Source organism: Lissotriton helveticus, chromosome 8, assembly GCF_964261635.1.
Source record: "Lissotriton helveticus chromosome 8, aLisHel1.1, whole genome shotgun sequence".
In the NCBI taxonomy this organism is placed as follows: Eukaryota; Metazoa; Chordata; class Amphibia; order Caudata; family Salamandridae; genus Lissotriton; species Lissotriton helveticus.
The window spans coordinates 66,882,087-66,909,842 of NC_136069.1; the positions used below are offsets into that span (position 1 = coordinate 66,882,087).

Consider the following 27,756-nt stretch of genomic DNA (forward strand, 5'->3'; position numbering starts at 1 on the left):
GCTTCAACATACTACGCATGCTCAAAAAAATCTTCCGCTGGATCCCCACCGATACAAGAAAGACAGTCACCCACGCACTGGTCACTAGCCGACTGGATTATGGAAATACCCTCTACGCCGGAACCACAGCCAAACTGCAAAAAAAACTCCAACGCATCCAAAACGCCTCCGCCAGACTCATACTGAACATCCCCCGTCAAGCTCACATATCCGGCCACCTGAAAGACCTGCATTGGCTTCCCGTCAACAAAAGAATAACTTTCCGGCTCCTTACCCACGCACACAAGACCCTCTACGACCTAGAACCTGAATGCCTCAACACGCGACTGTCCTTCTACACACCCAACCGACAACTACGATCATCCAATCAAGCCCTCGCCGCAATCCCACGCATCCATAGGTCCACCATGGGAGGAAGATCCTTCTCCTTCTTAGCGGCCAAGACCTGGAATTCTCTCCCCACTCACCTCCGCCTTAGACAGAACCACCTCTCCTTCAGAAAGCAGTTAAAAACCTGACTAAGGAAGAGGTGTGGCACCGCGGCCAGGGCGACTGACTCCGGAATCTGGGGATCACGGTTCGATCCCCAGCACCGGCGGCAGGTCAGCCCAGCACCATGTGACTCTGGGCAATAGCTCGCTTAATCTTCCCGACGGCCCCCAGCGCCTAGAGACCCTTACGGGTGATTGTGCGCTTTACAAATGTGGACTTTACTTTACTTTACTATTCGATAAGTAATTTACCTACCCCCCCCTCACGCGCCTTGAGACACTCTGGGTGAGTAGTGCGCTATACAAATTCTTGAACTTGAACTTGAACTATTGATAGTCACCCCAGGCTGCTCGATGTGTGTTTTTATTGAAACCACAACTGACACTGTTACCCCTGGCTGCTGTAATTATTGTAGTAACTGTGGCTTGACCTATACCCTTGAGGGCTTCACTTGGCCCAGTTACTGATAGTTCCTGCAGTGAGTGTATTAAGAAAGGCATCAGTTTTTGCCATTTCCCTACAATTATTGCTGTAATGTTGTACCTATGTTCTTATTTGCTTCAATAAAGCTCTTTAAACTGGGAAAAAAGAAAGGCATCACATGTCTCATTCATCCAAGGCTTCTTGAGATGGTGCATCGCCTTCTGTAGTTATCCTGATCTCATGAAAGTGTATATTATCTATAAGATGCGGCTGCGTGTGGTATTCAGAATAAGAACCCCTTGTTCATCTTTTCCTTAGGCAGAGCGTCAGGCTGTGAACACCACTGTGCAGGGCTCTGCTGCGGATATTGTGAAGATGGCGACAGTGAACATTCAGAAGCGGCTCGAGCAGGTATTCCCTTCGGTTGCCAAATCTCATGGACACTTGGAGAGCATGGTCAAGATCGATCGGACGGGTATGCACCTACATTGATTTCAAGTTGTCATTTAGCCATTGTACGGCTTAAAACTCAGCAGTGATAAAAGCTTTGCAATTAAATACATTTATACAAGGTACATTTTATAATGAAATATGGCAGGCACAACTTTGTCATGGACCCCTCCATCTAAACCTACTGCCTTCCTGTCTTTTGCATAGCAAACTTCATCATATTGAGAAAAGCATACCAGGAGTGTCTGCAATGGGAATGGTCTAATATTGGGTGAGAGAAACTGTTTCTGTAAGGAATCCTTGACTTGCATTTTGTAACTTGACTCTAGCAACACGTCTTTCCTTGTATAAATTGTAGGTTCTTAGTGTAGTCAAATCGTAGTGCATCTAAATTTCAAAGATTTTAACTTAAATATCCACACAATGTTGGATATGAGCTGAAAATGTAATAAAACAAGGAAAGGCATACACTTGGAGAATTGATAAAAATGAGAAAAAATGTATTATGTTGTAAAAACAAAATTGACCAAAAGCAATCCAAAGTTTGAATTGGAAGTGAAGTGAAGTGAAGTTCAAATCAACAAGTTGAACCACACTGTCTTATACTTTGAAGCAGTGCACTGCTTTGGTGTCTGTTGAAATGGTCAAGAATATTTGTCTAAAAGTCTCTGTGAGAAGAACAAAATTATTTAGTCTCAGCGCCCAAGAAGATCATCTGCAGAGTCCCCCACGAATCTTCCCTAAGCCCGACCCTGTTCAACACCTAAACGACACCCCTGGCCGCCACCGTCAGATCACAGAGACTCTACATCATCTACTACGCCAAGGACACACAGCTCATCACTTCACTGTCCGAAGATGGGGAGAGGATGTAGCCTTATGGCTATAGCGGTGGACCTCGAAGCTGTGGAACCGATTTTGAGTCTAGGCAACTACGCTCAGCATCCTGCGATTCTGGGCAAATCACCTAATCTACCTGTGCCTAACAAAAATTAACCGCATGCGTGCGGGCGGAATTCCGCTCGTACGCTGAGATTTTCAAAAGCGCATGTTACGTGACGAGCTGGGCTCGTCATCAGCGTGCGATGAGGCTACCTCATGAGGAGCCCAGCTCGTCATCAGCGTCGAAGGGGTTAAAGTGCCTGTCACGAAACCGGTGCTCAAGTAAAGCGCTCTGATACCTGTACCAAGGCACTGAGATATCCAACCAGGTTAGGAATTTTTTCTGAAATTTTGCAAGCAGAGTTATGACACAAAGATGGTTGTTAAGAAATAACATCAGTAACCGTTATCTGGCACGAAAAAGGTGTTTTGTCCACTTAAAATATATTTCACTTACTTATATTATTAACTGGTTGCTCCGTGATAATATTCCTAAAATGCCATTTCGGCACCCATGGCTCTCCTTTTTCATCCAGCTGAAGTCTGCCTTATTTAATTTATTTTTATGTTTTATTTAGCATGGACCAGGCCCAAAGGGTGTCTAAGAACTGCCAGAGTAGAAGTTGTAATAGATGTGTGATTACCAAATGCTACACACTGCCGATTATACACAGCAAATGAAGAATTTATACTGCAAATATGGACTAAATACTCAAGGTGACAAAGAAAGCTGCAACATGAGGCAGCATGTACAGCAAGAGAAAGTAGAAGAGTATAGACAGTGGTTCCACCACATTTAACGGGACAAAGAAAAGGACCAGACGAGATAGCACACCTTGTGCACACTCTCCTTCCTGGTCAGTTGCCTGAGTGCACCGTGGCACCAGGCACAAGAATGGGTCAGCGCTTCACCCCTCCTCATTCATTGACTGTCTCGGCCGACTTGGCAGGTAACTGCATGGGGGAAGGGTATGAGACCAAATGTTAAATAGGACCAGATATAGTGGAGTTTGGTAGTGCTGCTGCATCTTTGTCTACCACACTTGTTGATGATCCTGTCTACCCCTCCCTCAGAAGCATTCATCCGCCCTGCGGTATACCATGGCTGGTTGGTCCTGCTCCACCAACCTCCTGTCCTTCTGATTGTCCATCATACCCCTTCCCTTTGTTTCATCCGGTTGATGGACATCTCAATGACATTGGTGAGGTTTATGAGCAATCATGTAGGTTTGTTGGGGTGTTTTGACATATAGGGTTTATTTTTGTCAACTTGTTTTAAGTATCTTTTTTAAAGGTTACTTTTCTTAATCAACTCCTCCTGGTATTATCTTTATAGAGACCTCTGTCATGTGGATGCCAGATGTTTCATCTAGACTACCACTGCCCTGGGGTCACTCTAGGGATGGAAACCTGAAAATTAGTAATGCCTCAATGATAATCACCATCAGGCAGCCTTACGAAGGAGGTTTACTGTTTTCTTTTTCTTGCAGGGAAATTAGAGCGAAGGCGACTTAAAGGATTGTTGCAGCCCACCAGTGGCGCCTTCTTTATCCTGCAACTTCACGATGAACTCATTTACGAGGCTGCAGAGGATGATGCTATTCAGGTACGAGCTCAGCTCTCATTTACCTTTTGATGTGAGGGCAACACAATCATTGCCTTTGTATTTTGTTAATTTGTGTATGCTCACATCTTTTTTTTTTATTGTTATTTGCTTACAACATTGCTGAATACCGATGACACTTGTTAGTTTCAGACTATACGTTATACAAGGTAGTGCATTGGGGGGCGTTGAGTGCAAACTTTTACGTCTTTTACACTGTCTCGACGTGCATTTCTCAATTGCTCGCATGTCTTTTTAATGCCACTTTACAGTGCTAGCTCTCCGATAGGCTTTTCGGTGCATATGTGTTTTGTGGTCCCCAGATTAATGAAAGAATTGCATATTCTGTAGGCAGGAGGAGCACTCAGCACTCTGATAGTGTAACTGTACTAAATTTCAAATGTCTTCTGTAATCTTAGTAGTGTACATTAAAGTTGTTTCTCCCAAGCGGTGGTCCAAATTCAGGAAGATTTACTTGCCACACGTATCTTTCTTATTCAATAAATCTTTATTATTTCAATTATACAAATGAGAAAATGCAACCAGCTAACGTGTTTCGTTCTAGAGAACTTTTTCAAGGCAAAATCTTATTCTCTCAGAATCCTGCTACAATAATTAATACTCCTTTTAAGCATGGTGCTTTTTAAACTCGTTCTCTGAAGTTGTATAGTCTGGTAGTATTTGTCAATTCAGTGAGCTGGGTACACTCCAGAGTTGGCGGCGAGGGTTGCCTCTTCTCCTGGTTCTTGGTATGGATAACGGGAAAGTGAGGAAATTGCTTATTAAGGGTGGGAAACATGCGGTGTCTTCTGCACTGGGTTATTCACTCCTTCTCTACTTCCACCCTTCAATATTGGGGGGACTTGGGGCTCTTGCAACTAATAGTAATATTAGGAAATCTTTTTTGCGGGGAAGGTGATGTGTTTTTACCCTCCTTACCAACATTTCTTCTAAACATCTTCTTTTTAGGCCTGGCTACCAACTGCTTTAGCAGTCTGGCAAGGCTTCTTGTCACTACCACTCACCTGACATAGCATATGCATACGCTAACGTGTATACAGAAAAGACTTTTGGTCAGCCTTCTGCCATTGGCATGTTTGGGTGAGCACCCTTCAGGCATTGTCTACATGTGCTATCTCTCACTTTTTGGTTCAGCCCCCAACATTTTGCAGGACTATTCTTTTTTTTTTTTTAATGCTTTTTCTATATATTTTTTTATTTTGGTAACTTTACTGTTATTATTTTTCTTTTTGGTCTCATAAACAGTTGCCTTTTGGTACTTACACGCCCAAACATTTCTATTGCTGCTTTTGGTGTTGACAGCATATTGCGCAGAAGATAGTGCACGTCTGGCCCTCATTGAGTGAGTCAGAAGGCATTTACAGCTGCTCTCTCCTTCCTCTCTTATTACTGCCTACTGAGATTCGTTTCCCATTAGTCCCATAGCCGCGTTCCTCCAGGGGTGGAGGGCTCCAGCTGCCCTCGTAGGCACACCTCAGCTCTAGCATTGCTGGTGCATATCTAGCGACATGACATTGAGCTGGATATTGCCTGATCTTGGTAAAGCCCAGGGCCAGCAGCCCATGTCGAATGCTGCCTGGGAATTGTCAGCTCTTCAGGTGGCCTAGATCTCAGCCGACATCTTTGTCCATCAGGCAGGGTTTGTCAGCAACTTGCACTCCGAAGTCCCCTTAGGCGGCGGAGGAGGCGAGAAATGGACACAAATATGGAGCCTCCTGCAAGATCTAAGGAAGGAGCCTCTCCATTTCTGCCAGGAACAGAATCAAGACAGATTAACCCCTTGCACGCTGCCGCAATTCTGCGCCTGTGCGGCAGAATCGCGAGTGGGCTGGTTCATGATGGCCCCCAGCCGTCATCAGCACACGAGCGCCGTAGTGCATGATGGATAGGGGCCGTTATCAGCATGCAAGGGGTTAAAAGGGGCTGAGTGCAGTATTATCCGTTTCTGCTGCAGAGGATTGATATTGGCATCCAGTAAGTTGTAGAAGATACACTTTGATTCAGTTGAAATACCATAATCAGTACCATCCCTGGCATTGTGCCATGCATTGCTGGTAACACCTTAACAGGGTCTTGAATAATCACCAGTACGATAACTGCATAGCGAGATACAATATGGGAAGTGTTCCCTACCTGCACTCGTTCTGAGAGTGCCTCCGCTTTCAGCCGACTAGAGGACACTAACAACACAGAGATGAGCTGCAACAAGGAGAACCCCAGCCTTAGATCCCTGGAGATTAGCCACTGTTAGCTTATCATCCCATTGGTCTTAACCCTGCTGACCCAGCAGTGTAGAGCAATGTCACTCATTGCAGAAGGCCCTCCCCAAATACATACTGTTCCAGGGCATTAACCAGAACTTGCCAATCAACAGGGTCAAAGACTTTGTGAGCATCCTGGCTGGTCACTGCGAAAGGCGCTGCTGCACCCTCACATATTCCATCAATGGCAGCACTCAACATATATTAGTAGTTGTGCTGTGGCACCCCCTCAGTCTCTGAGACACCTGTGTTTTAGTTGCACACACTTCAGCTTGCAGTCGAGTAATCATGGAGCTAAATCCTGAATACCAACTCAAACCACTTGAAGGAAATAAGGTTACTGGCTTAGGGAGGTGCAACCCTACTTAAGCAGCAACCACAACTTTTGTCAAGCAACTCCAAATTATCTTATGCTTAATCTTCTGATAGCTTGGCACAAAACAGTCACGCTTAACTTATAGGCAAGGTGTAAATTACCTTCTACAGCACTTCCAGCAGTAAATAAAGTGAAAACACAACACAAGAAAAATCACACACCAATTTAGAAGAATTAGAGAAAAATATAATAATCATTTGATAGGAAACGACAAAAGGTCAATCTGTAGAACTGGAGATATGCAATTTTAAAGATTTAGGGCCAGATGTATGAACACATTTTCCCATAGACACAGAATGGGTAACACTGTTTGATACATCTGGGCCCCAGATACAATTAGTGCTTAAAGGAGCAAAATGCCAACTGTGGGTATCAGCAAAAATGGAGGAGTTAGGCAGGACATTTAGACGAAGACCACACTAAGGCTTATAGGTCTATCACCTCTCCACTACCTGCTCACTTTCTTGTGGTTCTCAGTTGTTAGATGAGTGTTATGTACTCCTTTCTTCTCTAAGTAAGACTTAGTTTTCTCTGGTTTCACAACTCCTTTACATTCCAAGATATTAGAACAGAATCAATCCTGTCCCACTTACATTATTGCAAGTATCTGAAGCTCATAGAAGCATTCATTGAGTGATGGCATCATGTTTAAGCATAATTGCTAAACATTAAACCTCCCCCAACCCCTTCTTCATGTTTGACTGTACCCCAGCAGAGTCAAAGCAAATGGTGCAATTAGATGCAATCCGTTCCCTTCAATAGTGCTAACACCTGTAGCAAATGTTCCCACCCTCTCTTGTTCGTCGGGGCACAAAGGATGGGTTTTTTATTAGGCCCCAAGACAGTTCACCTAATCCACAGCTGTAGTGGGTGGGGAGGGGGGAGGGGGGCAGTGAGTTATAACCAATTGTACCTATGCAATTGAAATCCAAAAGAAACTAAACCTTCTTGCCTGAAGTCGTTTCTGTGCGCCTGTAGTGCTGCCTGTTTGGGGATCATAATAATGACTGGTATATCCCATATCATTTACCTGTCACATAGCTCAACTTTCATGCTTGACATCTATCCACAGTGTTGCTGGTGGCAGTAGAGCATACGGTGTTTCCTTTTCTCTCATCTGCTACTTGAGTTTATCAAGTGTTAATCTTTTCTTTTGGGTGGCCAAACCAAAGTCGGAGTGTCAATGAGCTACAGCCAGACTTTAACCTGGTATCTTTGGAGCCTAATCATTATGTTTCACAGTGGAGCTTCTGTGCTTCTGTGCTGGTGTCCTTCTCATCCTGGGAGAGGTGTGGCGCCGCGGCCAGGGCGACTGACGCTGGAATCTGGGGATCAGGGTTCGATCCCCGGCTCCGGCGGCAGGTTAGCCCAGCACCATGCGACTCTGGGCAATAGCTTGCTTAATCTTCCCGACGGCCCCCCAGCGCCTAGAGACCCTAACGGGTGATTGTGTGCTATACAAATGTGGATTATTATTATTATTATTATTATCCTGATTTGTGAACATGAAGGGCACGAGCTGTCCAAAAGGAGTTCCATAAGTTGCACCTCTGTCCCCTCCAGTAGCCCTAGTAGATGCATGTTATTCCTTCTGGAACTGTTTTCCAGGTTAGTGAGTTTTTCTTTGTGCTGTTTCACTGTGCTGTGTAACTCGGTCAGCACAGTTTTGGATTTCATCCTATACTTCGAAGATCCTTCATTATGGGTTGTTCATGCGTTCCGTTGTTTTGCCCATTTCTTGGCGCAGCGGTTTTACATTGAGCTCAAATGGATCGGTTGCCTGCCCGCATGATTTGTTTCAGCTCCAAATTGGTTGGTGTTGGAATATCTAACTCTGTACTCCGATCCACGGTTCCCTTGATGATGATTGCGCCGGCTGTCTCTTACAGTGTTAAGGTTGAGGTACCAGGGAGTCCACCTTTTAACCAGAATGTACTCCAGTGCTACACTGCCCCATAGGGTCAGCAGAATAATAGTTGGAAATTTGCTGATGCATGCTTCCGTTTTTAGATCGAAAACATAGATTCTGGAGCAGGAGTCCTTATATTCATATAATGGTACCAGTCTCTCTCCAATTCCATGCCACAGTCTTGGGCTGACCTCGCTACAACACCAATAGGAAGACTTCACAGTTATTCAACACTGCACAGTCACCACGATAAAAGTGACTTAAAGGTTACACTAATCACACTGGCTTCACCCAACTCCTGCCCTGGGGACACCCATTGATCGCTCACCAGCTACAGGACTGTCCTGAATCAATGGGGGTTCTCCACAATTGACCTGTCCTGGGCCCTGGCTCCTCGTGCTGGGTTATTTTTGCCAGATCACCACAGTGTCTGCTTCTAAAGCCTCCACTAGCTATAAAGCCTGTTAATTCCTCCGGCCAACTCACCCTCTTTCTACATATTAGTGTTCGCCCCAGTTGTTTATGCCACTAAGCTCAGAAGCACATCAACCCACTGCGACAATCACCAGCAAACAACTCTCCTCTCCTTCCAGCCTACAAACCTTAATCTCTGATGGTTATCTAATCCTTTAGATTCTCGACGATCCAGTTTAAGCCACAGTTCTTCAGTCATCAACAAAAAAGCTTTATTCAGTTTAAGATAGAACCATAAAAGCACATAAACATGTTAAAATATAATATATCCAAAGAGAGGGGACTAGGAGCTTATAGGTCTAGCATATACGTGCTCTTCACTAGATCAAACGTCACAACAAAGGGGTATGCAGTTCCTTTTTAAGAAAAGTAAGGAGCGTGCAGTAGGTTATAGGCTGAGGAATCAGCCTGGGGAGACTGATTCCTCAGGAGCAAGAGCCCTCATACACCCAGAAGGGTGTCATGCTTGATCATTGGGCATGCTCCTCCTCGGGCCGGCGCTGCAATGTCTGTCAGGCACCACAAAGGGGCTCTTTGCCAGTGATCTTTTCTTTTTATGTTGTATGTGAAGTGTGAGTATGGGGCTGCTGGTGTAGATTTGTGTAGGTATAGTGCATGTAATTGATAGTGCATATTAAAATAAACTAAATGGTACTCAAGGAGTCTGTTTAAAAATGGTAGTGGTTGTCAGTAGAGACAATGATATGTGACAACCCAGAATATTGTCTTTAGGTGTTAAAATATAGTTTACAATTGTCAGTCAGTCAAGTTTGCTTTATTCGAGATAAAACACATAAAAGCATAATACATTATTAAAGAAAGCAATTTTGTTCTATGTTAAAATACATTTACAAACTCCAATATTTGCTGAGAATAATTAAGAAGAAGCGTTTTGACAACACTATTTAAAAGTCAAGTTTAAAACAATCGAAGTACATATAATTGCAAGATGATTCCAATAGGTGCCCAAATAGCATAATCTAAGCATTCCGATTATCTAAATAGATAAGAACTAGGAAGCATAATTTAATCACGGCAAAAGTTCATTCACAGTAAGTATTTCTGTCTAATGGGCCATGACCACCCCAAGAATTTGGCGACCGCCACAGAGATAACCGGCAAAGTGCTGGTGCACATTAATCTTAGAGCCACCTTGCTATCCCTCGTGCCTAGCGATTTACACATCGTTCTCAGCCAAACACGTCGGGGGATTGAATAGGCCCTACAAACAAAAAGAAAATGGGCAATGGTCTCAGTTTCATTTTTGCAAGCCGGACAAATGTTAGAATTAGCTTCATCCCATCTACCTGTTAGCGATCTAATTGGGAGCGACCCTACTCTAAGCTGGAAATATAATTTCCTATCCCCAGGCTTACTAATGACATCCCAGTAGGGCTCTAGACTGGGCGAAACTTTCGCTTCCAGGTAGCGACCTTCCAATTCCGGTAAGCTACCATTTCCCAATACTTTTATTTTAAAATGTCTTTGGATGAGAACTGAGCTAGCTCTGGGTTCTCCCACAACTCCTTCATGCCCATTAGCCCCAGTGTTTTGGGCAATTCCTTTAGCCAGCCTATTTTATGGAATTTATCAATTTTAATTACATCCAAGAAACCCTGGGCATAGTGCGCGAGTTCAGGAGTAACCCAGATACGGCGCCAATATAAAATAGGTCGTAGTCTGGCCATATCTGATAGGGCTTTCCTGCCTAATTCATAGCGCAATGGTTTCATGGGTGTACTTTTAGGGATGCCAATGAGATTTTGCAGAAATTTGTTTTCAGCAAGTGTTAATGAGGCTAGCTTTTCGTAGCCCCAGATTTCAGCACCATAAAGTGCTGAGCTAAGGGCTTTCGCCTCGTACACTTGGAGTGCTGGTTTTATCGGCTTAGTCAAAGATTTTTTATGCTCGGCAATTATAGTACCTGCATTTTGACGAAGTGTGAGAGCCGCCGTTTCTGTGTGCTTCCCCCATTTTACGCCCTTTGCTACATGAATGCCCAGATAAACAAAGTCCGATACCATTTCCACCTTTTGACCGTCCATGTAAAAATTCCCTTTAAAACTGGGGTGAGGATTGAATACCATGAGCTTTGTCTTTGTTACATTGACTTCTAGTCCACGGTCAACACAAAAACCCTCAAAGATCTTCAGAGCTCGCTGTAATCCACTATGGGTTTTTGATATAATGAGGGTGTCCTCTGCAAATAGTAAAATCGGAGTTTTCACTCCGGCCAAGGTAGGGGCATCTACAGATCCCAACAGCATACGCTCCACTACTCCGTTAATGTACAATGAGAAGAGCGTGGGGGCCATAGCACAGCCTTGGCGTACTCCACGCTCTACTGAAAATTCAGTGGTCACTTGCCCAAGCCTCCCCCACTGTATTTTTGCATACTTTGACTCGTGTAGCCTCATCACTAGCGTTCGAATTTCCAGCGGCATACCCATTTCCCTTAACAAATTCCACATCTGGGAGCGAGGGACTAGGTCAAAAGCAGCTCGTAAATCGATAAAAGCAGCATAGAGGCTGGCTTTCCCTAGCTGTACCATCTTCCAATGAAGTAAAGTGAAACAAAATATCTGGTCTGTGTTGCTAGTTAGCTTGCGGAAGCCTGCTTGAAAAGGAGACAGAATGTTTTCTTCTTCTACCCAGACCATTATTTTCTCTAAAGTCATTTTTCCTATCACCTTTTGTACCGTGTCTAGTAGGCTAATTGGCCTGTAATTCCCAGGCAGTGTTTTGTCACCTTTCTTGTACACAGGGATTATTACGGCCCCTTGCCAAGACTTTGGTACTGGGGCCCCTAGCGCCACAGCATTGGACAAGTTCATTATATATCTGCCCCATCGCGTTTTGTCGTGAAGAAAAACATCCGCAGGGACCCCATCAGGTCCGGGTGCTTTCCCTCTCGAGACTGAATCAGGGGCCACTACTACATCATTATTATTGAAGGGAGGGACTAAGCATATGGTAGTATCTATAGAATCTCTGATCTTATCCTCAGGGCGGCATGCATATTGGGGACCAAAGTAGTCTAACCAACTACTCTGCGTTACATAGTTTGATGGTGGTTCAGGGTGACCTCCTCTCCCCCATTTAACGATACTCCAAAATAGTCTAGAGTCCTTTGCAGTATTGGCGGCTTTTATGGCTTGCCAGTGCTGTTCATCCCATTGTTTCTTAGCCCTATGGATACTAGTCTTGTATTCCTGTCTAGCTTCCCTAACAGCCGTCAGATCTCTTCTTTTGATTGCCGTTCCCAGGGATGTTCTTGCAAATCTGCAAGCCTCGTTATACCACCCCATTCTTTTTGGGCGTATATTATTACCTATGGGTTTAGATGCTACCCTGTAAAAATGCCCCTTTATAGTTTTGAAGAATTTACCATGCAAAATAGCGATTTCGTTAAGATCTTTTACCTTCTCATTTCCTAGCCTCATTATGGTTCCCATGGCAGAAATGGTTATATCTAGTTCATCACTGATACTCTCTCACACCTCACTCTTCATCTTGATTTGGGCCCACCTCACCCGCCTCATGTCATTTGTTGGGACGATCTCAGCAAGGGCCTCCTCGTTATTAATTAGCCCCTCTGAATCCCTACCCCATAGGAGGTGAGTGATACATAGGGGGTTGTGATCGCTCTCTTGCCTACCGACTACCTTCATGTCCTTGATCAGATGCCAGATTCACATATTGCAGATAGCATAATCAATCCTACTTTGCGAGCGTCCGTTGTCAAAAGTATTTTCACCTTCACCGTCACTCACTTTTCTTCCATTTAATGCTCTAAGCCCTCTTTCGATACATATTGCATTAACGAGCATGGCCAGGTCAGTGCCGTAGTATCTTCCTGTTTTCTCTCCCTTCGGCTGATTCGAAAAATTTCTCGTTTCTTTTCCCTTGAATCTCTTAAAATTATCATTTCTGCCCTCATCACTTCCCGCCTCGATTATGGAAACAGCTTGTTCGTGGGCATTCCTGCCTACGAAATCCGCCGCCTCCAAGCAATCCAAAATCAGGCTGCCCGTCTCATTTTTCACTTGCCCAAAACCTTTCACATCACTCCTGTCCTCAAATCCCTTCACTGGTTACCCATTCTGCAGAGATCCTTGTTCAAACTAGGTTGCCTTGTTTATCGGGCCCTTGATCGCTCTGCACCGGCGTTCATCAACTCTCTTATCTCTTCCCACACCCCTGTCCGCACTCTCCGCTCATCTTCCTCTGCTCTCCTCACTGTTCCCCGTTTCCGCAAAACTCGCACTGGTGGGTCTAGATTTTCTGTTCTTGCACCCCGGTTCTGGAATTCTCTTCCTCTTTCTATGCGTTCTATTCCTATCTTTTCACACTTCCGTAAAGCGCTAAAAACATTCCTGTTTGCCTTGGCCTACCCCTGTTAATCCTCCCTGGCCCTGTTTGTTCTGCTCCCTAGACCTCTCAGCGCCAGGAAGCCGTTTGGCCATTGTGCGCTCTATAAATAATTTCATTCATTCATTCATTCATTCAATCTGGATTATGCTAGCTGTCCATCTGTTTATAGGTTTTAAGTCCAGTTTAGGGATCCCCCACTGAGAATCCTCTTCTTCCCCTGAATACCAGTCACCTACTGTAAGAGGCTCAAAGGTCATATTCAGATCTCCTGCGATTATTATGTTGTTCTCACATGGCTGTGAGCCAATCAGGCAGTCTAGGGCTACCAGAACCTGAGATTTCCCACCACCTGACCCTCTCACGTACAAATTATAGATATCTAAAATATCCCCTTTTCCCATGTTTAACCTGATCTGCTGGATATCATTGTTGCCAGTTGGGAGCTCTATCACTCTGTCAAAGAGTGCTTGGCGTATCCAGATAGTTAGCCCCCCTTTCGGCCGGCCCTTGAGACCCTTAAGTGCCGGAACAGAAAAATTCAAAAAACCCAGGAGGAACAGGGGCTCACAGGCCCAGGTCTCTTGAAAAATACAAACATCAAAGCTGTTTATGAAAGAAACCCATTCAGGTGAATGCAATCTAAAGCCCAATCCAGCTATATTCCAGGATACTATCCTACCCCCAGCCCTACTAGCTTCACACAACAGCACTGGGGTGACTAAAGCGTGAGTACTCGCACCATTTACACTTGGGGATTCCAGTCCCCTCAATGCTGCTGGGTGAGATTCGCCAGATGCAGCCCCAACACTGTCGCTGGGTACATCATCATTTACTGGGCAAACTGCTGTCAGACCCATATAATCAGTCCCCTCGGCCATACTGCATATTAGTTGATGGTCACTATCTCTAGGCCCCTGGCACTCAATGAATATTTCGCCAGTCCCATTACTTGATGGTCAGTCTATGGAGTCGAGCCTAGATCTGTTATACCTATGCCTATTTTCACTTGTGGGCATGGCAGAGATAAGCGAGAATGGAAGAGGGGGCATCTTCCTCAGCTGTATACCCGAGTGAATGGGTGGGCTAGATCTAAATTCTAGCTGGAATAGATTCTCCGCTAGGTCTTCAGAGATCAAAGTTAGTTCTATGGCATCATGTGCAGCCCCAGGGCGGCTCATTCTCCTTGCTTTAACTATATCGTCCCTTATGACTGATCTACACCCTGTGACGTACCGTAGCCAATGAATGGCTTTGTTTGTCAGAGAGTCTACCCCTTCCCTGGGGCAATCAGTCCTCCTATCATGCTTAGGGACGTTAGTCATAAATATTATATTTGTAGCAAAATTACCCTTTGTATGTGCCTGACCCCTGCTGGACTCTAAGTTAAAGTTTAATGGCCCTTTACTTTGATTTTTAGGGATGCCATCATGCTGTACCCCTTCCATCGATCTTGTCTCCTTTATTTGAGAAGGCTCTAGTGATCCTCTGCCCCCATTAGGGCCCCTCTGCATCCTCTGCTCGCTAGCGCTAGGCTGATTTACTTTCTTATTTTCCCTCATGGAGCATTGAGCCCTGTTACTGGTGGTTGTGGGGATATTTGCAGAACTTTTCGCGCTCCCTTCTCCAAAACAAGTCGGGGATGTTTTACTGATTTTAGAATCACTTTTCCCTACTAGTGGGAGGGTACCTTTGGTGGATTTAGTTGGATAAGCTGTAGCTTTCTTTTGAGGAACCCCCGATTGGGATCGTGGGTCACCCGGGTTTGGTATTATAGCTGAAGTTAAATTAATAATTAGTTTTTTCATAGCTTCAATCTCATCCCTAAGTAGAGAGACTAGGTTAACTAAATCACTAATAGTTCCTGGGTTGTCACGGGGGCTTATGGAATCACGAACATCTCTTGTACATGTGCATGGGGGGATATTATTTTCACGATTAGGGTTAACATTTTTATCCTCATGCTGTATCTCTGCTAATACCGTGAATCTGTTAAAACATAGAATAGGGTCATTATCGATTACAGTTGAAGCCGGGGGGTTTTCAACACTTTCATCACTTGGAAGACCAATCTTCCTATCCTCCCCCGAACGACCTTTTTGCCCTTGTTGTAAAGATCTAATCGCCAGTGGTTTAGCCTGCGATCAAAACATTTCAGGGATTGTAATAGATGGGCCTTCTGTCTCTTGCGTGGCAGACTTCAGGCCCCCAGCCACCATAACGGGACCCGACACCTCAGAGGTCCCCAAGTCATCAGACAAAATTTCCTGACAATCATCAACAATTGAGTCAATTCTGTCCATAATACAGTTCATAGCGGCGTGTTTAGGCGCTCCCTTTGCTTTCTTCTTTTTGCTCTGCTTTGGGCACTTGGCAGCCTCAATAACCCCCACCCCCCCTCCTTCCATAGATTTATGTTTGCCCATCCCTTGTTTGACCTTTTCACAATCAAATCAACTTGTAAAACCTACACACCAGAATGGATATATAATGGCAATACGCTCTATACCTTTTAAATGGCGTAAGCCACTCTAGGTACTGTACGATAGGGAAATCAGGTGAAAATGTTAGTGGTGTTGCCCGTTCTCGTTCGTCCACGGACGGCCACAGACGGCCCGCCCTTTGCCCGGGCTTCGCCCGGCGCGGCCCGCGCCGCGGGAGACGGAAGATATTAAATAGTTCCGGTGGGTGTGAGGGCGGGCCTCAGCACAGGTGGTATCACGCACAGACTCCTGGTCAATGGTTTACCGTGCAGCGTGCTAAGTCGTCCCCACAGCAGAGGACGCGGCAAGTCCCTTGGTGATGGGCCCCTCCAGGGGCGGGAGGCAGCTCTGGTCACTGTGAGCTAGGATCTGTGTATTTTGATCGTGACAAGTGTTGCTCTAAATGCATCAATGAAACCCGGACTCGCAGATTCCCACAAGTTTTAGCAGACCTGTACAATTGCTTCTATTTGCAATCATTTTTATCAAGTGCCCGGCACGTCTTTGTATTCGGTAGCTCTGTTGTAGTTTACAATTAAAAAAAATCTTTCCCCATAAAATTATTCAGTTATTCATTTCTCAACATCACTGTCATCAGCAATAAACCTAAAACTGTTTCATCTTATAGAGACATCTATCCGCAAATTCCTTATCTTGGAATCTTCCTCAGGTGCCAGACTGGATCCGGACATTTTCCTAGCAGTACCTCTGTGCATCAGTAGAGGGCATCAAGTGACTTTGTAACAAGGCCGTCGCCTGAATGTGACATCAACAGAGTCTATATAAGCCCTCCCCCGACGCACTGACGTCAGTTCCTTATTTTCTGCACTAGCAACGCGGATTTGTTCTGCGGTTCCCCTGGACGTTTTTTGGCCTCCATGATGTTTTTTTCATTGATGGAGCAGTGAGCCCTTTTTCTACCCTTTTCAGTGTCCTCAGGTTTCAATCCTTGTGAGTCTTGTGGATGACACATGTCCGCCATGGACCTTCACTTGGTTTGCATGTGGTGTCTGGGTGAGCACCCTGCCTCCGACTAATATGACTCCTGTCACTAGCTCTGAACGAAGATGCTAAGTGAGCATCGCATGAAGCTTCTTGCGGCGTGGATGTCACACTCATCAACGTCTTCTCATTATCCTCGGTCCCCTATACGATCTAGAAGCTGTTTCCACAGGCGTCCACTTCAACGTCCGGAGGCCGGCCTCGGCATAGGCGGGTGAAGTTGCGCTGCCTCCCGCCTTCATCACCTACCACTGGTCCCCGCTCTTCTGTTGAAGTGTCAGGGCATGAGTACACCCTGTGTCTCCCCACTTATCCTGGTTTGTCTTTAACTCAGATGAGACAAAAGTCTCAATCTCTTCATTCTATTTTTGCTGGAGCCGACCGTCTCAGACTCCCCCTCTGGTTTTTCCTTCTGAAGACCATGGTTGTGGAAGTAATACAGAAGGTGTGATGTGTCCCCTCCTATTTTGGACACAGTTCCTCTCCCTATGCAGTCTAGCTAGTTGTTTGACTTGGGTGACATCAGGGGCTTAAAATCGACCAGCCTCCTGTCTCCTTCTTATTTGGCTACGGAGGTGAGTTCCGCTCTGGCGGACATGCTCCTTGAGTTTCAGTTGTACTGGACTCATAACTTGCTTCTGCGGAATTGTCATCAGATCCTTTACTTGGTGTTCTATATACTGACCAGTCTAACGTATAGCCTGTTCTTCCTTATAGTGACTGTCTTTTCGATGTCCTGTTGGGTGCTTGGGCTAAGCCGGAGACAGGGTTTCCTGTGGCTCACTCTATTTCACACAGGCATTGCACGACCCCGGAGGCTCTCTCCTGTCTCTTTTGACATTCATTTACGCTGAAGTTTGTAGGACAAGCTGCTTTGCCACACAAAATATTGAATTTGTCCCTCCGGTAGGAGATTTGACGCTTGTGGAAGGTGTCTTTTCTCTTTTCCTAGCTCTGCCCCAAGATATCTGAACACTTCTTGTGTGATTGCCCACTTCTCCCTCACCTTTTAGGACTCCCGTCCGAAGGAATCCCGGAATGCTCTTGTTCCATTGGTTCGAGATGGGCAACAATCTGCCACACGTAGCATCTGCTGTGGTATGGATGCCGCCGATTCTGTTAGTCTTAACTCGCTGTGCATGGTTGCATATCTCTAGATTTTTGGAGGCTGTGCAAATGACTTTGATTGACATGCCTTTTGACGGCTCCTCCCTTTTTAGTCTCCAACAACAAGAGAGGGGTCCTCCTTAACAAAGGGACAGGACGCCAAATTGACAAATAATCAAAAACAACAATTCCCTTTGTATATGTTTAAACAGACCCCTAGTGACTCATACACCATTCATCCAAGCGTACCAATATCACTAGAGAATGCCAACTGTTCACCAAAGGCCAATATATGAATGTTTTATTCTGTAAAATTCAGTTAAAAAATCATATAAAAAGTACATAGGATAAAATACATGGATTGTTACAAGACAGAATAACTCCCTAAATGGAGTATCACCTCAAAAGATCTTACACATTATGAAGAAAATCATAGCAAATGAGCATGGAAGAGTATCATGGACATTCATTTTCTGTCATTGTTTTGCATTAATCAAACAGAAATTCATTGTTCAAACCGCTATTTTGTACAGTCCACTTTTTAAGGTGCATCTAGAGGCAATTCATCTTAGTGAGGACGTGTCAATATGGCGGCCATTTTTATTACACCTTCAATGGTGGGGGTGCCGTTGGACAATGTCCATGGTATTATGCATTACATGCAATTGATATGGCATTTCACCTTAATATTAGAAACCGGGTTGAGCTTGAATCAGTAATTTTATCCAGGTTCTACAACACTATTTAAATTTTAATATGTCAGTGATTTAGGTTGCAGACAAGTTTGGAAAGGCGGCCGGAGCCCATTGCACTTTGGGAACCACTCCACACCGATATGAAGGAGAGAGTTAAGCGATTTGCTATTTTAAAATGGCGGTGCCGGTGCCAGTGTGGTGTTTGTACATATACTTGCACCCTTCTAGGTCTATGGTGAAAGATGTGATCGACCGCTTTAAAATGGAGGCGTCACTTCTTTGGAAGCAGACACTCGTATCCCATCTCTAGATCTGTGATCAGAGGAATGAGTGCCATATATATATACTGGCGGTACAAATGGGGGTGGTAATGGACGGAGCATCTGAACCAATCAAACACTCACACCCAGTCAAAAGAATTGGGTTTAATCCATCACCGTTCTTTAGCCCACTCTGCCACCCCAGTTCAGACATGGCTATATGCAAATCAGTCTGACCCTGTGCCTCATGGGAACAGTACAGCCCGAACTGCCAAGCCATGCCTTCCCTAGACCGGAAACAAGCTACCGAGGACCGGTTTCTGGCATTACAGCCGTCTTCAGCCCGGCTTGCTTGAATCCAGTGGCAAAGTGAGCAAGGGACTCACGTCTGCGCATACCCTGCCACACTTATGGCGGCCAAAAGCGGTACAAAGGGGGGTGGTAATGGACGGAACATCTGAACCATTTAAACATTCACACCCAGTCAAAAGATCTGGGTTTAATCCATCACCGTTCTTTAGCCCACTCTGCCACCCCAGTTCAGACATGGCTATATGCAAATCAGTCTGACCCTGTGCCTCATGGGAACAGTCCAGCCCGAACTGCCACGCCCTGCCTTCCCTGGACCGGAAACAAGCTTCCGAGGACCAGTTTCTGGCATTATATATACTGGCGGCCTCGTCTAGAGCTTTAGTTTGGCTTATTACCTGTTTCTCAAGTTTCCATCGAGCTGTGATCAGGTTTCTCATCTGTTTTTCGAGGCTCTATGGTTTGCAAGATGTGTGATTGTCTACATCAACTATTTGTTGGCCTTAGTCTCTACCAGCCCTTTTGTTTCACTCTGGAGGTCTCTTCTTCATGGTGGACTCCCACCTGCTGGTTACTCTTCGTTTCACCAGTTACCACCTGCTGGCACCCTTCCTCAGTCGATGGCATGGGTTCTTGGATGTTTGCCCTAGTTCTCCTGTTGTGAGCAATACCCTCCACTTCCTACTCTTAGGTGGCATTATGTTACTTTTTTCCAGCCCTGTTTTTCTGTCTCCACCTCAGTTACTGTTGTAACCTCTTCTTTCGATGGTAGGATGTAATATCTCTATCCTCCCTTGATTACCTCTGTTCATGGAGTACCTTTCATTCCTCCACTTCTCGTCCTCCTGCTCACTGGCGGAGGATGTGGGTTACCTTCTTTGGAGTGCATATACTTTCGGTCCCCTGTATGACTTGTGTGTCTATGGGAATTACTAGATTTTTTTTATACAGATATTTATCCTTATATACATTTATCTTTGGATGTACATGTCTTTGCATGTATATTCCTATCTCTTCAATGGCTCTCTTATAGATGTCTTTTACTTCTGATTTATATATATATATATATATATATATATATATATATATATGTGTGTGTGTGTGTGTGTGTGTGTGCTGTACACATATGTTCGTTTGCTCTTCTATATGGTGTATGTCACTGCATTTTACATACAACTATGATTGAGCTTTTATGGTTGCTATCTGTAAATTTGTTTGTCTTTTAAGAAAAAACATTTCAAGATGGGTGCTGCTTATTTGTGTGAAAACACAGCGGCCAACCGGGAAAAAGAAAAGGTCTTGGCCGCGACAATAGGTGTCACGAGTGAAACTTACTGGCTTTGCCAAGACTTGTTAGGAGATCCGTCTGAATGCCATAGCTGCGAGGATGTTAAGAAGGTCATATGCACAAGGTAACTCCCTAGAGGGAAAATGTAGCACCCTCTGCACCTTCACTCAAGTAGGCGCCACAGGTATGAGTTAAACTTGGTTCATTCCAAACACTCATGTGAAAGGGATGGGAAAGGAAGAATGCATGTGTTGCTTGTCTCCAAGGCGGAGCCTACAACTATGGTAGGCAGGCTTGTGGAGCGGTGTTCTTGGTGGTCTCGGTGTCTTGGGTGACAAGCAATGGGGGGGTCATTCAGCAATACAAAAAATGTCATTAGCAATAATCAGTTTTGAACTTGCTTATCTGGTTGAGTGTTAAAGAGATCTGTTTGAAACTTAAGTTGGGTAATGACAACACTCATGCAGTTTAACAGAGCAAGTGCCCATTTTGTTAGCGGTCTTTGCTGCCTTGATGGTGAAATCAATTTAAATTGGTGAATGCTGTTAACATTGTTCTAAACTATATTCAGTACTCCCTTTCGTAGAGTAAATCCTTGCATTTAGAACGCGCCTGCTCCCTTCTGCCTCCTTTCTTAAACCAGTTGGACATGTCTATAAGCCTACCTCCTCCTCTGTGCACCCTGCGCTTTGTCTGCGGGGCAAAATACTGTGTAAACCTGAATTAATCTCTAAATGAGGGTTCCTATTCTACTTTTCTTAGGTACACATGTGGCGATTTGTGGCCTTTCACTCGCATGTGCATTAAATAAATCAAAACTAATTTGCAATAATAGGAATGACCTCAGCAGAGCTGACTGTAACAATCCAGTCACCCAGCCTGTCTCTAGGGTCCTCCTGTCTCCACAAGGATGCTTCAACAGCATTTTGTACCGACTTGTTAATATGTGCATCTGGCATGATTTTAATTTGACACTAAGCAGTTTTCACAGCTGTTCTGTTGAAGAGCTCCTTACTGAGCTGAACTGTGTGTTTTGTGCTAATTGCACAGAAAAGGGGTACTTGCAGAGAGCCGGTCACTGCTTTTGTAACCAACATTGAAGAATAGTGCCTGAAACTCAAGGAGCCGTCACTTATCGCTCAACCTTCAGAACCTGGTTCTGGCCATGTCCTAGCTGTAAGTTAGGAATGAGGGTGTGTTTTTGCACCAGTCTCCCTATTTAATGCAGCAAGAAAAAAGACCTAGTTTACCTGCATCTATATCGCCAATGCCCAATAGCCGGATTTCAGATTGTTGCGCCCTTTTGTGCTTGGTAGGATTTGAACACCACCTGTGACGTCCTTCCCAGACTCACGTCTAATGTTTTGGTGGCCTATCAGAAACGTTCCATTGAACTGTGCGGTGTCTCACCCTCTGGGTACCAGTGGGTCATCTCCGTTGGGCAATGGCCTGGGTTATGGCCTGGGTCGATCTGCCTTACTTGGTCCCCTTACCGCGTCCATTCTGCTGGCGCCTCATGTCCATTGCTGACTCTGCAGTGGAACCTTGACCTTCAATGAGCTCAGCACTTAGGGGTGTCTCACGGACAACATCCATGTGTCAGATGAGGCAACCGGAACCATCAGTGTTTGATGAAGGATGCCAACCTAACTTATGGCAGGTTCTTCTCTCTGGCCTATTCAGAACTCCTTGTGATGATAAATGTTTCATCTCTAGGATGGGTATGCCACTTGGACGAGGTGGAGATCAGAGCTCTTTGGTCTCCAGAGATGCTGAGGCACCACATCAATCTCCTGGAGCTGCATGCCATTTATCTGGCCCTCAAGGCCTCCCTGCTTTTTGGCAGGGGTTGCCCTGTACAGGTTCTGATAGGCAACACAACTATCGTGATATTGCAATAAGCAACCTAGCATGTTAAAATAAAGTGTGGAAGTTATTCAACCTTTCCCCACGTCCTGAAGAAGCTCAGCGGATCTTGTATAGACCAGAGAGGCGCGAAACATGTTGACCCACACAAAACTATGCTAGCTACTTGGGCACATCATTGATCCTAGAAGTAGCATTTACAATATATGTATTTTAATTTGACAGGGGAGCCTATGAATAAAGATGTGTTTGGCATCTCGTCGTCCGTTTTAATTCACCACAATCATACTTCACAATTCTCCCCACTTTGGACACCCTTACACTCATCTGACGGCAAACAAACTAAAAGATCTCTACCAAAGTGACCCTTCGGGGTACCCATAGGGCATTGCAGCACCAGCCCGACTAGGAGCAGCCGCCCGATGATGAAGCATGACATCCCCAGGGATGTGTGAGGGCAACAAGAAACCGTCTTGTTGACTGTGCCCTCTCAATCTGTCCGCACCTCTTCTATAGGAACAGTGATAACCCCTCATCAGCCAGGGTAGTTTGAATCCAGTGATGCAGTTAGCATGGGTACCACATCTGGGCATACCCTTCCCACTTGGGGCGGCAAAAGGAACAAATGATGGACGGAATGCTGAATAATGCAAACATTCACCCCAGTCACAAAGATCTGGGTTTGAACCATCATTCTTTCCTCACTACGCCAGCCCAGTTTGGACCCAGCCATATGGAAATCAGTCTTGACCCTGTTCCACATGGTAATAGTCTAGCCGGAACTGCCAAGCCAGGTCCTCCCTGTACCGGAAACAAGCATCCTGGAACCGGTTTCGGGGTACCACCCCTCATCAGCCAGGCTAGCTTGAATCCAATGGCGCAGTGAGGACGAGACCAACGTCTGGGCATACCCTTCCCACTTAGGGCGACAAAGCTGAAGAGCTGACTGGACTGTCAACGAAATTCCCCTGTCCACAATGTGGAAGACTTCTTGATTGCCAGGGAGAACGAGCTGAGCAGTTGTTATCTGGCCGATCATAAGTGGTGTCTGCCCCCAGAGGTGGTTCAAGGCATTTTGTCCAGGGGAGCATTCTTTGAGATCACTCAGGCCCAGATTAATAAACATTTTGTACTGTTTGTTTTGTCACAAAAGTGACACAAACCTGTCCAAAATGTTAGCTTTTTTATTTACTTTCCAGCACAAAACATGTACTTTCCAGCACAAAACATGTTTTGTGCTGGAAAGTTGACTGAAAGTAACACAAAGCAGTCCAAAGCTTTGCATTAGTCCGCGTCAAGGGGGTATTCCATGGGTGGTACATAGGTGTTCCCATGCAAACGTGCATGGATTTGAACAAAAAACCCTATCTACTAACAATAGTCAACAGAGTTTTGTCCTAAGAATAACATCACTTGAGAACAGCCGTCAAAAAGGATAAATGTTCCTTTACGCCTTTCCACCCCTGCAACTGCTTTCCTGGGTGCACAAGAAGGCCAGGCGGGACTGTGGTCACTTCAACTTGATAACTCTGGACGGTGCTTGGAGCCTTTGTTAATCTGATCTGCTGAGTCTGAGCATCTGTCCTCTGCTGTTCCCACAATAGGGCAAGAATTACCCAAACCTCCACAGCGTTTACCTCCATTAATGGAGATTGTGTAAAGCCAGCCAAGTAGCTTTAACCTGCTGCAATGATGGTGGATGTGATTTTTCCCGCTTGCCAGCTGTCCATTAAGTTTACGATCCAAGCTACCTCGTGGGCATCACTCCGGGTTTACAGAGCATTAGTGCTTGGACAGTTTGTTTAGTTGAGATGGGAATTTGCCCTTTGAGTTGGACGCAGACTCAACTCTGGGGAGGTATTGCTTGGGTATCTATTGTAAGGTGAGGGAGGTTAGAAGGCTCTCTCAGAAGAACAAATTACTTACCTTTGGTTTCTCTGGTAGAGACTCTGTCTAACCTCAGATTCCTCACCAACCCTCCCATCCTCCCCGCTCTGCAATCAGACTCTACACCCTAAAGCTGGTTAGATATCTGCACACTGATAACAGTCAGTCGTGGCGGTGTTTTTGGTGCGAAAATTGTCATGAAGGAAACCGATATCAGCGCGCTGTGGTGGCGCATATATGTGGGCACCTCAGCGTCACTCCCAACGCAGACAGCGTTGACATGGCCAACGCCACCTACTGACAAGCAGAGGTACTGCACACAATTTTCCGGATCAAGTCTGAGGCCCGGGGAATACATAGAGGCGGAGAATTTGCAGTTAGTGTCTACCAGAAAAAGCATTTGAAGGTAAGTGACTTGTTCATTCTGGCCGCTAGACAGTTTGTAGCTGTTTGCGAAGAAAGAACGTTGAGTCAATCAGATTCAGGTTCACTTTTCTGATGCGCTTCTATTTGTTCTTTCTTGGCCCGGCAAGGCTTTGCAGTGGGCAACATTAAGTGTTACTTGACAGCCCTTTTGGCCTTATATTTGGCTGATCAGCCCTCTTTGTTTAATCACCTGCTGTGATGTTTCTTGTAGGTCTCACTTACATGTTCCCTTCTGTTCCTTTTGTTATGCCATTGTATTTCTATACCTTGATCCTTACATTTTTTATGTGCACGCCTTTTTAACCCATGCATAGTTATTCTTTGAGGTTGTTGACCGCTAAGACTGTTTATCTCATTACAGAGCCCTCTGTTGTGTCAGTGAGCTACATGCACTGGCAGTGCAGTCTCCTTATACCACCTTCTTTGCTGTCATGTTGGTATTTTGGACGCAAAGGTGATGTTGCCCTTCCATGTGGCACGTCACTTGTCACCAGTTGGGCCACAAGAGAGTCGTTAGCAGTTATATCGATCACAATGAGGAAAACCGGGTAGATGGCCAACTTTTCATTGGATTCGCTGATGCGAAGAATGGAAAGACATTTGAGAAACAGACATTTTCAAGATAGGAGCACTACATTGAGGTGTTCTTTCCCTTGGCAAATTGACAGGGAGAGTACCTTTGCCCTCTCACTCTGCAGGACTTCCTAGTGTGAAGTCCTGTCCTCAAAGCCTTTTTCAGGTACTTCTTTGGTATCTATTCAAAAGTCTGAGAATCTGTGGTTAGAGGTATCCATAAGAACAAGTTATCTACTTTCCGTACTGCTCTTTATGATGAATATTCTGTCTAACCACAGATTCCTCACTGACCCGCACTCTTCCCACTTATGTGGATTCGATCTCTGATAGGTAGTTTTTTCATACTGTCAGCCATCAGTTTTTCAGTCGCTTCATGACTAAGTGTGTTGAAGTTGCCTTTATAAAATGATGTTGGTGTGCATGGTTGGTGCCTCCACGTGGGCCCACGCCACTTCTGGAGGCGGAAAAAGGCTGTTGCAGTCTGATAGTCTGATTGCACCTCCTACTGGCACATGAGAGCTGTTGCAAAAAACTTTCTGGATTTTGTCTGGCATCTAGTGCAGTTAAGTAAAGTAATCTGTAGAACATCTACCAGTAAGACATTTGCTGTAGGTAAGTAACTTAACATTTCAATGTATGCACTCCATTTCGCCTCTAAATGAAGCACTGCATGGCTTATAAGTAATTCCTGTGTCCCCTGTGACAGTGTGAGTAAAGTATACAATCAGTCATGACATATTTAATATGTGTCTGCTGCCCATCTCCCAGCTGGCCTATAGCCAAGGCAAATTAGGCAACCTGACTCCCTCTATTAACCATGTCAGGATGCAGGTCTCATGAAAGACTCTTCTGCTTTTCTGAAAATGTTGTCCCCAAAATAAACTGCATTTGGTCCTCCCTCAAAAATATCTGGACTCCATGTACCCTTGCCAGCAGCCTCCCGACTCTCTGTACATTGTAAGACATATAGTATACATGGCTTACAGGTACTCTAGAAGGGTGAGAAACCTCTTTCCTACCCCATCTCGGACAGTCACCTTAGCCCCCCAGACATTACAGCTCCTAGAAGTGATTCTGTCCTCAACTTCCACATGGACAACCCCAGTGACCAGAACACCGCCTCCCTTCTGGAGCACCTCGACAACATCAGACTCAAGCAGCTAGTCACTGCTCTGACCCACACTGTCTGGCACACGCTTGATCGGTCATCTCCGCCAGCTGGAACATCAGCCACAGCCACTCCACCAAACTGTCCTGGACTGACCATCACTGTATGCAACTCGCCTTCGCCACACCCACTGTACACCCCCATCATCATCATTCCCCCGGACCTCCTCCATTCCCCCCCTGTCGCAGCTGGACCAGGGCCACCAAAGAACTTAGAGTCAACTCCCTCAGCACAGCCCCTCCGCCAACAGACGCCAACACCGCAGAACGCAATCTCTGCCGATGGATCTCTAACTGCGCCTACACCCCTCAAGAAAAGACCAGGCAAGCAACACTCCAAGAAGACCAGCTGGTTCGCTCCTGCCCTCCACGAGTCCAGACGCACCTGCAGACGACTCAAGAAGAGATGGAGGAACAACAAAACCCAAGAAACTCATGCATCCTTCAAATCTGCCGTCAACTCTCAGCACCTCCTCCTGACAGAATCACACCACCTCCTCCAAGACAGATTCAACACCAACGCACACAACAGCAAAGAACTCTTTGCCATCGTCAAAGAGTTCGCCAGGCCCAACAGCAAGACCACAGATGCCCCCTCCTCCCAAGAACTCTACAACAAACTCTGCACCTTCTTCCACCACAAGATCAGGCAGATCTCCGACAACCTACACCCGGCCACTACGCCCACCACCATCACACAAAACCAAGCCGAATCCCAACTGACCGTGCTCTGCTGGACCTCGCCCACAATAGAGGACACGCTCAAGACTGAGAAGAGCATCCACTCAGAAGCCACGACGAATCCTTGTCCATACCACATCTTCCACAGAGCAGCCACCATCACCACCCAGCTTTCCCGCACCATCAACTGCTCCATCGTAACCGCCACCTTCCCCGACGATTGAAAGCACGCCAAGAACAACCCCTGCTGAAAGCCATCCTCAGACCCGACAGACCTCAAGAACTTCAGACCCATCTCCCTCCTCCCCTTCCCAGCCAAGGTCATCGAGAAGGCCATCAACGCTCAACTCTCCGAGTTCATTGAAGTGAACCACATCCTGGACACCTCCCATTCCGTTTTCCGAAGCAACCACAGCACGAAGAACCCCACTCCTCACCGCCACCGACAAAATCTGCTCCCTCCTCAACCGGGGCGAGACCGCAGCCCTGATCCTACTTGACCTCTCGGCTGCCTTCGACACTATCACCCACCGTACCCTAATCACGAGACTCCACGACGCCGGCATCTGTGACAAGGTTCTGGACTGGATCCACTCCTTCCTCACTGGCCAGACCCAGCAAGTTAGACGACCACCATTCATCTCAGAACCCACAGACTCCAGCTGTGGAGTGTCTCAGGGTTCATCCCTGAGCCCCACCCTCTTCAATGTCTACATGGCCCCCCTCGCAGCAATCGTCAGAAGCCAC

The 27,756-nt window shown here is 45.7% G+C and overlaps 1 protein-coding gene across 2 annotated transcripts in view; it reads left to right on the forward strand.

Moving 5' to 3' along the window:
* POLQ (DNA polymerase theta) overlaps positions 1–27,756 on the forward strand; it is a 478,304-nt gene that overhangs the window by 416,254 nt on the left and 34,294 nt on the right. For both annotated transcript variants that reach the window (XM_078656637.1, XM_078656638.1), the window contains 2 exons: positions 1,234–1,390; positions 3,738–3,853. In XM_078656637.1, coding sequence (XP_078512763.1) covers positions 1,234–1,390; positions 3,738–3,853 — 273 coding nt within the window. The remainder of the gene's footprint in view (positions 1–1,233; positions 1,391–3,737; positions 3,854–27,756) is intronic.